At 39.8% G+C, this 14238-nt stretch overlaps 1 protein-coding gene across 1 annotated transcript; it reads right to left on the bottom strand.

The window, feature by feature from the left end:
* Positions 1–247: 247 nt before the first annotated feature.
* Positions 248–11297, bottom strand: MSX2 (msh homeobox 2). The gene is made up of 3 exons (XM_051978931.1): positions 10614–11297; positions 6359–7036; positions 248–999 (listed from the first exon to the last, which is right to left on the bottom strand). Exons 2-3 carry the CDS (start codon positions 6738–6740, stop codon positions 575–577), a joined length of 807 nt encoding a protein of 268 aa, XP_051834891.1. The 5' UTR covers positions 6741–7036; positions 10614–11297; the 3' UTR covers positions 248–574.
* Positions 11298–14238: the final 2941 nt, after the last annotated feature.

Below are 14238 nucleotides of genomic sequence, written 5' to 3'. Positions count from 1 at the left end.
AAGCATTATAGAAATGAGAACTATTATAAAATAAACTTCATTATATTTTTAAAACCTCCCCAAATTATATTTGACAAGATTCCTTTTAGAAGTATCTTATGTCTTATAAAAACATATCCCTTCTCCCAAAAAAAACAACCTCCAAATTAGCTTGTTGGAGGCCTCCTTCAGGAAAATGATATATTGAATATATATACATATGCATATATATAATTTTTCCTTTCAAAATACTTTGACTTTTCACATCTGCAGTATAAAAATGTATTATACTTTATTATATATTTATATATAAAAAGCCTTCAGGATCAGTTTTTATGAAAATGGAGGGGATATCCTCAGGTGATGCTGACAAATAGGGTTTGATGTCCCAGGCTAAAGAGCAAGAAGAGATCTGCTCTGCTCTGTGAACACCTAAGTGGTTGGCATGGTGCTCTTAAAATATGCAGCAAAAGGAAAAAGTGATCCAGGACTGGTTTGGTACTGTACTCTTGGATGAGAAAAGAAAAAAAAAAAAATAAAACAAACACATCCATCATGAAGTCTATTTAACTATTCCTTTGCTGGAAGATCTTCCTTAAGATAAATGATACATGCTATATCCAACAGGAGTAGCATAGAGTCCCACAGGTGGAATAGGGAGCACAGGTCTGTGAAAAGGATATGATGGTCCATATATGGAAGCCGCTTGGAGGGGAGAGTTGATGGGGAAAGGAAGGCTGAAGCCCGAGGGTAACATAGGTTTGGCTGCCATTTTCAGCTTTTCCAGTTCTGCTTCCTGCAGTCTCTTGGCCTTGGCCCTGCGGTTCTGGAACCAGATTTTGACCTGTGTCTCTGTGAGGTTCAGTGAGCTGGAAAACTCAGCCCGTTCGGCAATGGAGAGGTACTGTTTCTGGCGGAATTTTCGTTCTAGGGCCAGAAGTTGCGATGTGGTAAAGGGAGTCCTGGGCTTGCGATTTGTCTTGTGCTTCCGAAGGGTACAGGTTGTAGGACTCAAGTGTCCTGTGAGAACAGAAAAGGGAAGATGTTACGAAAGAAAACCATGTGTCTTTATCTGTCTATTCCTGATCACCAACTTCTTTTGGATTGAATAGGAGCTTAGTTTGGGGGTGGGGTGGGGTGGGGGGAAGAATTCTATGTGAATTGAGGAATAGATTTATGACAGACTATTATTACAGTTGTTATCATCCCAGATATATGCCGAGTTAATCATATCCTGAGGCACATACAGATGCCATAAACAACTGCACGTTCCTTATTATTTTCTGTCTACAGATGATAAAAACCAAACATCCCCTTTCCCAGATATTTCTAAGACACAGCTTGCTTGGCTTAGCATTAACATGAGGCAAACTTGACTCAGAAATTGAGCTGTGGAGGGGGAGGGGTGGAAAATTAGCTCTCCCATAAATGTAAAATGTCCAGAAGACTCATGCTCCTTCAGAATTAAGAACATGTGGCATTTTAGTTATGTTCTAGATATATTCTCTGGTTTGGTGAAAATGTGTCAATGCTGCAGGGATGGGGAAGACAGAATTATGATGAAAATAAAGGTGTGTCGACAACATTTAGGCTCCATATTCAAAATGGAATCAATTATGAGGAAGTCATAAGACTGGGGCATCCCGGGTGATCCCATCAGCAACTGCTGTCTGTGCTTGTTTGCCAGGAAGCCACAGGGGAAGAAGGGAAGGGGGTGGGGGAAAGAGAGATACTTGGCAATTAGTTTTCAGCATTTGGCTTTTATGAGGTATGCTAATTTTCAAATATGTAGCTGTAGCAGCTAAACCCAATATACATGCAGAGAATGTGGCATTTCTTGTTCAGTTGGTTTGGTCCTAGAAACACAGTTTAAATTGCAAGCTAAGGGCATAGGGCAGCTTCAGTCTCTTCCTCCACTGGATTTGTTATAGGATGAGGAAAGGGCCTGGTTTCTGGAAGGTAAAGCCAAGTGCTAGCAAATCTCATCAAAACTGGAACAACTTCAGATATGACCCAACAATTGATGGTATATCTGTCATATACCTAGTTAAATATGGGCTTATATCCAAAGGGCAAGTTACCAGGGAATGAACGTTTTCAGTCACAGATATTTTATGTGGTTTTCTCTTCATATCTATGGATATGAAAGTAATAAAGGAGTAAGTAGGAAGGACCAGGGTGAATTAAGGATTGGATTGAAGATGTGGACCATATTAACTATCACAGTTCAATAGTAATTCATTGAATGTTCAAATGTTATCACTGCCAGTGCTATTTATAAGAATACAGAGTAGAAGTCATCCATGAAGTAATTAAAATATTTAAACATGCACATATTCTCTACCTGATCATAAATTAGAAATCGGCTTTGTAGTTTAGTCTTTCAGATAAAAGACAGATAAATAAAGAGAAGTAAATGGATTTGCAGGGGCACAAATCTTTGCAAGGTATTTTTTACCAGGATGCCCTCAAGCAAGTCATTTCACCATTCCAGGCCTCAATCTACTATTCCTCATTGTTTTAGATATCCTTTACTGCTTTAGATTCTATCAGATTCCTTCTATCTTCTGTGGTTATATATTACTAGTTTTCAAATCAACTTTGTAGGGACCATGAGAATTCCATTTAAATGGAATAAAACAAAACAAAAACAAAAACAAAACTACCTGTTTTCAAGTATGTATCAAAACAGTAGCCACAATGCTATTAAGCATCCCTCTCTCTCATATACTTTTTGTTTTAAATTCACAGATAAAGGAAAGCTATTTGATCACACAAAACAATATTTATCTTACTTTTTGGGCTACTATCAAATAATATAACCTTCTACTTGTTACCAGGCTCAGGTAACCAAAGACAAACCTTTGCTAATGATTTGTCCCCATGCTTTTGCCAAAATCTTATATAAATTTATCAGCTTAAAATTTTGTACTTGTTGATTTTAAAATTAAATTAATGAATTTTAGAAGTGCTCCTGAGGATCCCTTGGGGACTGTTGAAACAGAGGTTGGAATGTAGCAAATTATGCTTTTTGTTCTGCCTTCTCCCAGAAAGAGCATTAAAGGGGTTTAAAAGTTCTTATTAGAGAACAAGTTTGCTGCTCAGAATGCTAGTCTAGAGAGAGCAAGCTGTCTAGGGCAGGGTACTTGGATCATAGATTTTAGAACTACATGGAAACTTGGGAGGACACCTAATGGACACTGTCCCCAATTATACCTATGAAGAAACTGAGACCTAGAGTGAAATAACTTTTCTCCAAGGCATGGGTAGTGAGTGGTTTAGTCATGATTTAATCTGTCTTCTAACTCCAGATCCAGTAGTTTTTCTACATCACCAGATAACCTGTCATTACTCTTAAATGACACCCACCACCCCAGCCCCTAAGACCTTGTAGAGTAGTAAGGAGTCTGAATGTCTTTGCAACTAATGTGATCATCGATTCCTGAACATCAAGCCAGCTCTACTAGTGTGTCTCCTTTACTCATGGCAGGATTCTGGCTTGGTTTCTTTCAAAACCCAAGTTTTCATGAACACAGTTTTGTTTTCCTTCTCTCTGAGTTTTGGGATGGGGAGAGCTCTGCGCATTTATAGCTGTACTTAGCCTGGAACAGACCATACGATCACAGGATTTGGGGCTGAAGATAATTTTGGGATAATCTTATTCAAAATAACACAGGTAGTAAATAACAAGAGTTAGACTTAAGAGCTGTCTTGAATCTTCAAATTCAGTACTTTTTCTCCTTTATGACAATCTTTTTAAGGACCTGCATTTCAACTTCACTCTGAAAACTTGTGACTTGTGAAAACATGAAAACATTGGCCATAGTTCTTCTTGACCTTTGAAAATTCCCTTTTTATTTCATGTAATAGAGTTGGGAGAAGAACTAGCTGAATATTTTCAGATTATGTTAAACGTTTTATTTTCAAACAAAGACGTTGAGCACTGCTGCACATAGAGATTGTAGAAAGAAGATATATCACTACAAATTTTATTTTTCATAAAGTTAAAATCCAGGGATTTTAACGTAGGATTTGGATCCAAATCCTAGATCATCTTACCATTTGTGTGACCTTGATAAATGATTCACATTCATTAACCTTCATTTCCTGGTCTATAAAAAAAGGATAGAAATATCTATCTGACTCCAAATCTGTAATCTATGATCTATCATTCATAACCCTTTTCATCTTTTTTCCAGAAAAGGAAAGTGTGTATTTTTTCATGTGTATATGTGTATTGGAAGTGGGTAGAGTTTGAACAGTATGGAAACAATGGATGGGAAATTATAGATGAGATAAAAGGTCAATCTTGAAGTTGGAAAATAGAAATTAACAACTGGAAGGGAAAACAGTGGGAGAAAAAGAAAAGGGAAGAAAAATTCAAGCTTTTCCAGCGCCATATGGGGTAACTGCAAGAAATCTTTCCAAGTCAGTTAAACAACCCAAGGTCAAAACAAAACAAAACAACCTAAAAAACCAGCCCAGCCAACAACTTTAGTGCATATGTGAGAAGGATTCTCTGTAGAAAGTTCCTCGTGCCTAACAGTTTAATGTAGAAGTCTTGCCATCCTATCAGTCAGGATGCAGGTGCAGGGACTTCTAATTCTGCTTTTCCAATAAGCAGGGATTGACTGTTGTTATCTCCATTTTACAGAAAACTGGAGCAAAAACAACTTGTCCAGGGTCAAACAACCTAAGAAGCAAAACTTATATATATAGTCTTCGGGCTCAAGTACAGTGTTGTTTCGAAACACAAATGTCCAATCCCCAAACCACTCCCGTGAAGGAAGGAAGTACTTCACATCTAACATATCAATTCTGTTTCTAAGGGTCCTCTTTCCCAATGACCTCCTAGTCCCTGATTTTTACCCAAGCTTGTGGTCTATTGGCGTTCTGGTGACCAACTTGTGTGCTTGATCTTTAGAAATATATTTTCTAGGGAAAATTATTCAATTTGAATTTTTAAAATGCCCGGGTTCTACTTTAAAGGTATCAAAGTACCAATATGCGACAAATAGTTGAACTACTACGACTATCAAGCTCTTGGCAATGAAACTGATAAAGGCAAGAAATCGGAGAAATTTAGGCCAAGAAACTTTCGCCTTTTCTCACCCTTTCAGTAACAGAGACCTGGGGACTCTGGGAGACAGAATAAGTAAGGATGGTCTTGAGTCTATTTCGGTTGTGGTAGCTGAACGAAAGGCAACGTTCCGATGCAAAGAAGAGAACGGTGAATTTCTGCAGGCTAAAGACTGATGCCCTATACGTACTTCATATTGTTTGACCTGTGATGTGCCGTACTTGAGACCTCAATTTTACCTTATAAAAAGTTTTTTTTTTTGGGGGGGGGGGAGGAGGAAGGATATAAAATAATTTCTTAATGTCCTTTTAAACTCTAAAGTCCCACAATTCCCCTGCACTTTCTCTGTGTTAACAGATTAGAATCAGACTTCTTTAGAGTTGGATTGTCAAATCACACATCCAGGAACTTAAAAAAAAGTATGGTAGGAAATTTTGATGATGGACGTCTATCTCCTAGAAAACTTCAGATAAGGTTCTGCAACCAGAAAATACTTTTCATAGATTTCAGTGGATGGAGGAGAAGTAATCTTAGAGATCATCATTTTATAAACAAAATCGAGTCTTTAAATAGATAGGATTGAAAGAAAATGGGTCCGTAGGTTAGAGGTAAATAATTAACAATTCACATTTTCCTGAGTATTAAGATTTACAAAGAGTAAAGGTAACTAACTCTATGGCTACACGTAGACGCCTCAAGACTTTTTATCCCGCAGCCAGGCTATGTCGGACCCGGGATTGAAACCTATTTTACAGCCCAGCGCACTTTCCACTCCCGATTCTGTTTATTCAATCTCGATTCTCACCGTTTTCTCCAAAGCTCTTCCTCCCATCCCAGTCCTCGCTCGGGTTTTATTAACACTCAAACTCAGATTCTCTGCAGTAGAAGCCCGAGGGTATTTTGGCTCCAATGTCGTCTTACCCCTACCCTGCCGGATCCTTCTCCTCCAGCTAGGTTCCTCGAGGCTCGCCCAACTTAAGGGAGATTTGGTATTAGACAAGGATAAGAGCCTCTGGATTGGCCCTCGGGAGTTGTTAAATTCGAATATCTACAGTACCGCATCTACTGGAATGGTTAAGTGAAGCATTCTTTCCGCCCCCTCCCCGCCTCAATTTCCCATTTGTAAAATTAAGTTAGGCTGAAAGGGATTGGTACCCTTTCCAAATCTAACTTCTGTGATAATTTTCTGAGCCTCAGTTTTCTCATCTGTAAAATGACTAGATGAACCCTTCCAACTCTAACCCACGGTCCTCTCCCTTCCATTCCTTCCTAGTATTCATCCTTCCAACACACACTCACTTGGAGGTGGGGAGTATCTGCCAGCCTCCTGAATCCAGGACGTCCCGTCCTCCGAGTTCTCCGACTTGACCGAGGACGTCTCAAAGGTTTTTGTAAGCAGCCCGGGGCTGTGAGCTTCCCTGGCACCGTGCCCCGGCAGCAGCATGGTCCTGGAGGTGCCTTCGCTGCTCCCGCCGCCGCCAATGCCTCCGCCTCCCCCTGGCATGGAAGACATCTCTTTGGGAGGCTTTTTGTCAGACATGAGTGCCTCCACACTGAAGGGCAGGCTAGATACTTTGACCCTGCGATCCTCCGAGCCCAAGTCTGCGACTCCTGCCGGCGGTGCCGCGGGACCCTCTTCATCTGAGGAGAAAACCTCCTTCGCTTTGGAAGGAGAAGCCATGACTCCAAGCACCCTAAGGTGGAACGCTCTTCCCCGTGGGCCGCGCAGAAAACCTCTGTGCGCGCCGCTGTTACCGCAGTTCGCTCCCTCTCGGCCCCACTGCAGCTCCGGATGCACAGACTCTACTACCAACCCTGCAGCTGCTACTCAACTTTTTTGGGGGGGGAGGAAACGGGGGGAGTAAGGTTGTTGTCTTTTCCTCCTCTGGGAAGGTGAATAAAGCCGGTGTAGCCAATCCCAGGGGGCCGCTGACATGACGTAATGGTAGATCTCTTCTGATTGGCTTGTCAGAGTGGCTGTGGAAATTTTTTTTTTTTTTTGTTTAAAATAAATTAGGAGTTAATTACAGGAGCAGCAAACTGAGCTGTTATTAGCGATCCCTCCAGGGCTATAATCACACCAACACTGAAAAGTCACTGGGATAATTAAGGCTGATTCTATAAAGAGGAAACTCACAGAATCCATTTTTTTCTTCTCTTTTGACCCCACTTTACAGAGTCCTCCCCCACCTTTGCAAATCTGCTCAGAGTTTGAGGATTTTAAAATTGAAAGGTATCTTTTTAAGCATAGATTCTTCAAACTGGAAGAGACCTTAGAATATGGAATGTTAGAGATGGGAGGGATAATAGAAATATGTCATCTATTTCAATACTTTCATTTTGCAGACAAGGAAATTGAGTCTCGAAGATGAAAAATATTTGCCCAAAGTCAAATGAGTAGTAAAAATGATTGGAACCTAGGTCATTTAATTCTAGATCTGATGATCTTTCCACTACATCAGACTCTTGTACACACAAGTCACCTGAACTGTTGTTCCAGAGTTCACTGAACACTAATGTCCCTTCCAGCTCAAACTCTTATGAACTATTCAGTTCTATCTCCTGCACCCTTCCATTTATGCTGTTTTGAACATTGTTCTTTGCCTGAAAAATGGATCATGAATACGGGAATGGAGTAGAGTGGAAATAAGATTTGAATACTATTATCATCCATCTCTATCGATACACATTGGAGTCCTTTTCATGTGAAAGGTACTATGTAGATTTTGAGGATTAAAAAAAAATAGTCATACTTGTTCTCAAAAAGTTAAGCAGTCTAATTGGAGACACAATATTTACGCACAAATGAAAATATGCATGATGTCCAGTATATAGTGGGGACAATAAATACTATATGGAAACTCAGAAGAAGATAAGATCACTGTGAACCCTGGCAGTTTGAGAATGCTTTCAGGAAGTTGCACTGAATCAAATCTTAGTCTTCTGGGGAAGATAAAAGTATAATCTCCAGGGTAATTACAAGTTCAACTAGAGATATCAATGGCTCCCATGTAAGACTTTGACACTCTGAATTGATCTTGGTGGTCTGTCTATTAGACCAAAAGTCTTCATTGCCAACTCTTTCTCTATATGTGTCTATCTGAATCTCTTTGTCTCTCTGAACATTGTATTTCAATACTGAGGACAATCATTAACTTCCCCTTCTCCTTTCCCAATAAAACAAGACATAAGAAGGGCATAATTGCAGAGAGGATTGGGCTCTGTATGATAGATTTTGGGCTTTTGTGTCTTTTATGGAGAACATATTTATTTCAATTACAGGTTAGAAACAAAAAGCAATAGATTTCCCTGTTTCTGATAACTATTTTGTCCCGTAATTATGTACTAGGAGCCACTTTGATGACAGTTTCCTGTGAAAAGAGAACATTATAAGGGATTCCTAATATAGATCCTTTATGAAAACTGGGTTTGAGGAAAGGCAGTAGTTATAGGTATATGGAAGAGACAGGTGTTTGTGTGTGTGTATAAAAACAATTGTCTTCCATATACTTATAATTATACACACATGTATGCATGCCCTATACTCTGTGTGTGCGCGCATATGTAAAACCAATGATATCATGGAGAACATGATGGAATTGTAGTCAGAAAACTAGGACCCAGTTTTTGACTTTGACACTGCCTAGCCCTGAACAAGTCACATCACATCTCATGGGCTTGTATGTAAAAATGGAATAATGATTCTTGCACTATTTACTTTAGGGTTGTTTTGCAGAAATCACTTTTTAAACCTTAAGGTATTAAGAGAAATATGGGTATTATTATTATGAAAAGGATTGTATATTGTTGCTTTCTTCCCAAATCTTGACCAAGGTATACTAGCCTAAAGAGAACTTTGAGGAAAGTGAGAATTTGTTTTTGTTATTTTAATTCAGATGCACAATGATTTCTTAGGTGGCTCAGTCTTTTTGTGTAGCCTTAAGACAAAATGATTCTGCATATTATACTTCCTACTCTAAATTTTGTGGAGTTGTGCCCTTTTCTGTCTGAAAAATCACAGACAGCCAGAGGTTCCTATCTCAGTCCTCTCAAAGCTCTCAGATCTATCTGAGAAAGTTTTTGTCTCCTCAAGGCAGATTTGGGCCTTTTTACTGAAGTTGGGCCAGCAGGAATATGGGTTACACTGACTTCTTTCCAATGTCCATATCTTTTGTATCTTCAGGAGGGCAACAGACTTGTTGAATATATTTAGAAATAGGTGATCAATACTGTCTCTCCTCAACCCCCATAGCTTCCTTCTACACTTTTCTCAAGTCAAACTTTTTTGTTTGTCTGGAGAAAATTTTTAATTTATAAAAGATATCGAGAAATGTCTAAATTCATAATTAGTTGTAGCTAATTTGATATGAATCTCAATGTCCTAGGAAAGTCCAAATTGGAGATTAAATTACATAGGACAGATACTAAATAGGGTAGGGGAATTGGGAAAGGCAAAAAAGGAAAAAAAGAAATAAATTAACCATTTTTTTTGCAAGCAAACTTTAAATTATTGTTGTTGTATAATCAACATTTATCAATTTTTTGAGGGGGGAGTAATTTATTCCTAGAATTTTTATATAGTCACTTTTTTTTGTTACTCAAAATGAGTTGTTAATATTTATTGCCTTTAAACATAGTATCCCAGTATTTTCTTACTAAAGATTCCACTGGACCTTTTTAAGTGGTCTGAAAGATCTGCTTGAGTTGTGAGACATTGATTCTATAACTTTTTTGTTTCTATTTTTTCTAAATTATGTGCAGTGGTCCTAGCTCAGATTACTGCTCATGTAGGAAAATAAAAATGAATTATTTTTGTGAATCTGAAAACAATACAGTTTGTGTGCTTGTGTCATGTACATCGTGGTTCTATAACATGTATAGACTGGGTGACTGGGCAAATATACATAATGCAGATAAATTGTAATTCATAATAAAACCTTAGTAATACAGCCACTCTGTACCTGGACTGAGAATTTTCTGGGTTTGCTATTTATGGTATTACTGCATTATCTGGGCAAGTCACACTAGGTTTTCATTCTCCTCATCTGTAAATTCAGAAGGATTCCTTGATTTCTTCTTTACAAGCACTAAATCCAATGATCCTACACATATATCATCTCAGAAGTCCTAATCGATTAACCTATGTTCACAGAGGTCAGAATAAAACAGAGGAAGAGAAAACAGACTTCAGGCCAGTTTTTCTCTAGGCCACAGGAGATTATTATAAAGAGTATTGGCATTTACTTCAGAACCATCTATGAAATCAGTGTCTTAATTTAAAAACAAACAAACAAAACAAAACAAAACAAAACAAAACAAAAATTGTTGCTACTTATTAGCAAAGAAACTAGGCAAGATCTTTTCAAGCTCTAGGTCTAATTTTCTTTACCTACAAGATGGAGGGGTTATATTAGAGCATTTCCAAGAACCTTCTCTCCTAAACCTATTAATCTAATACAATTCCATCATGTTAATGGATGAAAGAAATGAGGCCTACAATCTCTTGCCCAAATTATACAGTTTTAAAGTTATTGAAGAAGGGTATAGAACCCACCTTGTCTGACATCCATGTCCAGGCTTCTTTCCACTTCATTTTGCTACTTGTGGAAGTGGATCTCAGATTTGTGACCAGGCCCCACCGTCTCTAAACTTGGAAAAAATCACTTTCCCTTTCGGTCTTGTCTTTCTATCTAACTAGAACAAAGGTTCTTAACCTAGGGCAATCGATTTGTGGGTTGTTGTTTTTTTTTTTTTTTTCTTTTAAAAACATTTTACTAACTATATTTCGGCATAATTAATTTCCTTTATAATCCTATGTTTTTATCTTTTGCATTTAAAAAGAATAATCTAAGAGGTAACTCAAAGGCTTCACCAGACTATCTAAAGGATTCTCAATACAGAAAAAGTTAAGAACTCCTTGATCTGTAAAGTTCCCTCAAGCTCCAGATCCTCTGATTTCAGACCTTAACTGGGTCTGAGCGGCCTCAGTTCTTTTCAAGTTCTCTCCCTTCCCCTTATGCACCCTGTTCTCCTGGGGCAGGGAACCCAACTGTTGGGAAGTCCTCATCCAGTTCCCTGGAAGGGCTGGGAATAGGAGGAGGATTGAGGAGGGAGGGAGAGGAGGGCAGAGGCGGGGAGAGGGGAAGCCGGGAGGGGAGAGCAGAGAGACTTTGCAGACGAGCTGAGGCTGTTCGCCGGCGCCAGGAGCGGAAAGATGAAAGGGAAGCTCCTGGGGGAAGGGGCTGTGCTGTTTGACCGGCTCCAGCAGCCGCGGCGGGGCTGTCCCAGGCAGCCCCGCCCCCACCCCTTCCCCAGGGCAAGAGCTGCCCCATACCCACGCCGGGTCCTTCATCTTTGCAGCAACCACAGCAAAGGCGAGGGGCGGAATTCGGCTGCCGCGGAGGCGGCTGCATCCCGAGCTTCGTAATTGCGATAGGCATTGCTATCTACACTTTAATGACCAGAACAACTTCGCTCTTGATTACACCTATATTAATAACAATAACCATAATGGGCTTGTTATTAACAGTACTTAATAGAATTGATGTGTACGCCTCCGGACCTATCTCCCTAAATCACATTCCCTACGTTGTTGGACTCTCATTTCTCTACCTCTTTTAAGATTTGCAAGGCGCTTTCTTCTCTTTAAGCCTGTGAAGAAAGTAGTGTAAGTGTCTCAATATTATAAATGAGGAAACTGAGACTTGGAAAAGGGAAAATTAGTTTGAAAGAACCTGAGCTCTAATTTGAACACAGAATTGCAGTTCCCTGAACCTGCCTTAGAAACAGAAGAACATCTTCCTACCGTCTCTTTCCTAATATCACAGGGGTGAAAGTAAGTTAAGGGACTGGAACTAGAACTAAGAAGGGTCCCTAGAATCAGATAACTGTCCGAAGCCAATACAAAATCAGAATTCGAATCCCGATCTCTTTCTTCCTCGCTAAAATGAGAATTCCTTATCAGCTTTAGCTCTTCTGATTCTTTATTAAGTTTCAAATGAGAAAAGTCTCAGAAAGGAGAAATGACTTACCCCAATTCAAGATTCGAATCCCGAAGATTGGATCGATTTAGCCATTTATTAAACAGGGATAATCTCTCTGGAAGATTGATATTAAATGGCAAACTGGGGATTTTGCGGAGGTCAAAATCAGTGATTCCCCCTCCTCCCCCCCCCCCCCACTCCCCTTCTCCACACACACAACTCCAGACCTCTAGGACTGTCGGCTCTTCCTCAGGTACTGGAAGTACTTCTCCATCCCTCATCCAATATTGCCTTCAAACTTCTTCAAGGGACAAAGGTTGGCACCGAAATCCCAGGACCTTCATACTGCCTGGAGAGCGTACGCCTCCCCCTCTTCGTTCCTCTTCTCAGAAAGCAGCGCACGGCAAATCTTCAGGCTCTCCACTATTCTGGGCACGTTTTGGGATGAAAGAGCTCAGCCTCGGTTTACATACTGAGATAGACCACGAGCCTGGTGGCCCCATCTTTATATATATATATATATATATACATATACATATTTATATATATATATATTTCTGGGAGATTGGGGATAACTCACGGAAGTGAAAAGAACAGTGGAAAGAATCCAGAAAATCTACACTTGTAATCTTGTCGGTTACTAAACGTTTCTGTGATAGTTTCTCCCTCTGTAAAATGCGGGGCGGAGTACAGGGAAACTTTGATGATCTCTAAGGGCCTTTCCACATCTAATCTGCGATCCGTCCTTACCTTAGGAAACGGAAAGCCCAGAGCAACAAAGGGAATCTAAAAAGCGGTTTGTTTGAACTGATTCCGATATTGGTCTGTAGAAACAGCTGGGTGGGCAAAACAATCTGGAGTGTGAATTTCGGGAAAGTGAACCTGCTACTAAAGTACCCTAGTCAGCAGAAAGGCTGAATTTGGTCGGAGACGGAATTTATGAAGGCTTCACTTTAAGTAGAAAACTCACGGCCCCAAATGGTGATGTGAGATGCCCGGAACAAATGCAGTTAGGAAATACCAGAGCCAGGATTTCGAACGCTGGTCTTCCGCCTTCGAATTTAATTCTATTATGGGCGCTTGCTTTTGGGCACTGCCTTTGGACACCTGGTCTCCAGTTCCCTCTGTAACACTATCTGATATCTTAAGCAAGTAATTTCTTCCTCCAGTCTTAGTTTCCTTTGAAGCTTCTGCTCTTAGTCCCCATTATCACACCGAGAGATTACGGAGAAAAAGTTTTGTAGATTGCAAATAGCTATGGAAATAAGAAAGCTCCTCTGAATTTGGAATTAGGTGCCCCGAGTCCTTTGATTTAGGAGCTGAAATCACAAGATTCTTCCGTTGACTAAGGACGCACAAATTCCAAGATTCTACTCCTCACCTCCCATCTCCTTCCCTTTTCCTCTTCTCCCGAAACACGTTTCCCTAAATGGTAGTTGGGAAATCTTTTTATTGTTATTATTTCCAGTGGGTTTTAGATAGATTATAACATCAAACTGGAAGGGTGGGATGGACTGGAAAGAAATTTATCTCGGGCTATTAACAAAATAATCGATTTATGAGAATGATTGTGGAAAGGAGCAAAAGCTAGGCTCAGCGGACTGGGGTTTGCTTCCAGCATCTAGAACTGACACAATGACCTCTTCAGACTGAGCATCCTATAATTGGACTGGTGGAACAATCTAATGCTAAGAGGACCCTTCAAGTTTTAGCTGAATCTGTTACTATTGACCCCTGGTGGTCTCACCCTTCAGTAAGATTTTTCAAGTCTGAAAAAATCAAGTAAAGGATTCCAACCTAACAAGAACCGTTTTTGATTCACATCTCACACAGTATCATCTCGTTGGAGCTTCTCCTGAGCATTCCTAATAACAACTCCAGGTTTACGAAAGTTTCCCCCAGAACCTTCTAAGAGAAGTAGCACAGCTATGATTATTCTTATTTTAAAACCCGGAAAGCTGCGGCTCAGAGGTTTTAAGTAATTTAGGAAAGAAGCATTTTGGATTTGGAATGGACTTGAGAGAACATCTAATCTAAGAGTTCTTAACTTTCATGCTTTTGAACCCTTTGGCAGTCTGGTGAAACTCAGTAGTACTGTGGTTTGTTGCCTATATTCATACTTGAAGACAATACTAGCTTTCAGTTAGAGGTTAAAGAAAATAAAGACATTATTTCTCCCCCTCCAAGTTCACAGAG

Source organism: Antechinus flavipes, chromosome 2, assembly GCF_016432865.1.
Source record: "Antechinus flavipes isolate AdamAnt ecotype Samford, QLD, Australia chromosome 2, AdamAnt_v2, whole genome shotgun sequence".
NCBI lineage: Eukaryota > Metazoa > Chordata > Mammalia > Dasyuromorphia > Dasyuridae > Antechinus > Antechinus flavipes.
The sequence above is the reverse complement of the archived record's forward strand: the minus strand, read 5'-3'. Positions and strand labels throughout refer to the sequence as shown.

Excerpts from the sequence above, each read along its gene's own strand:
- MSX2 (XM_051978931.1), bottom strand. The coding sequence starts at position 6,740 with ATGGCTTCTCCTTCCAAAGCGAAGGAGGTTTTCTCCTCAGATGAAGAG. Across the intron at positions 1,000-6,358 it reads CAGATACTCCCCACCTCCAA|GACACTTGAGTCCTACAACC; the intron begins GTGAGTGTGTGT and ends CTGTTCTCACAG.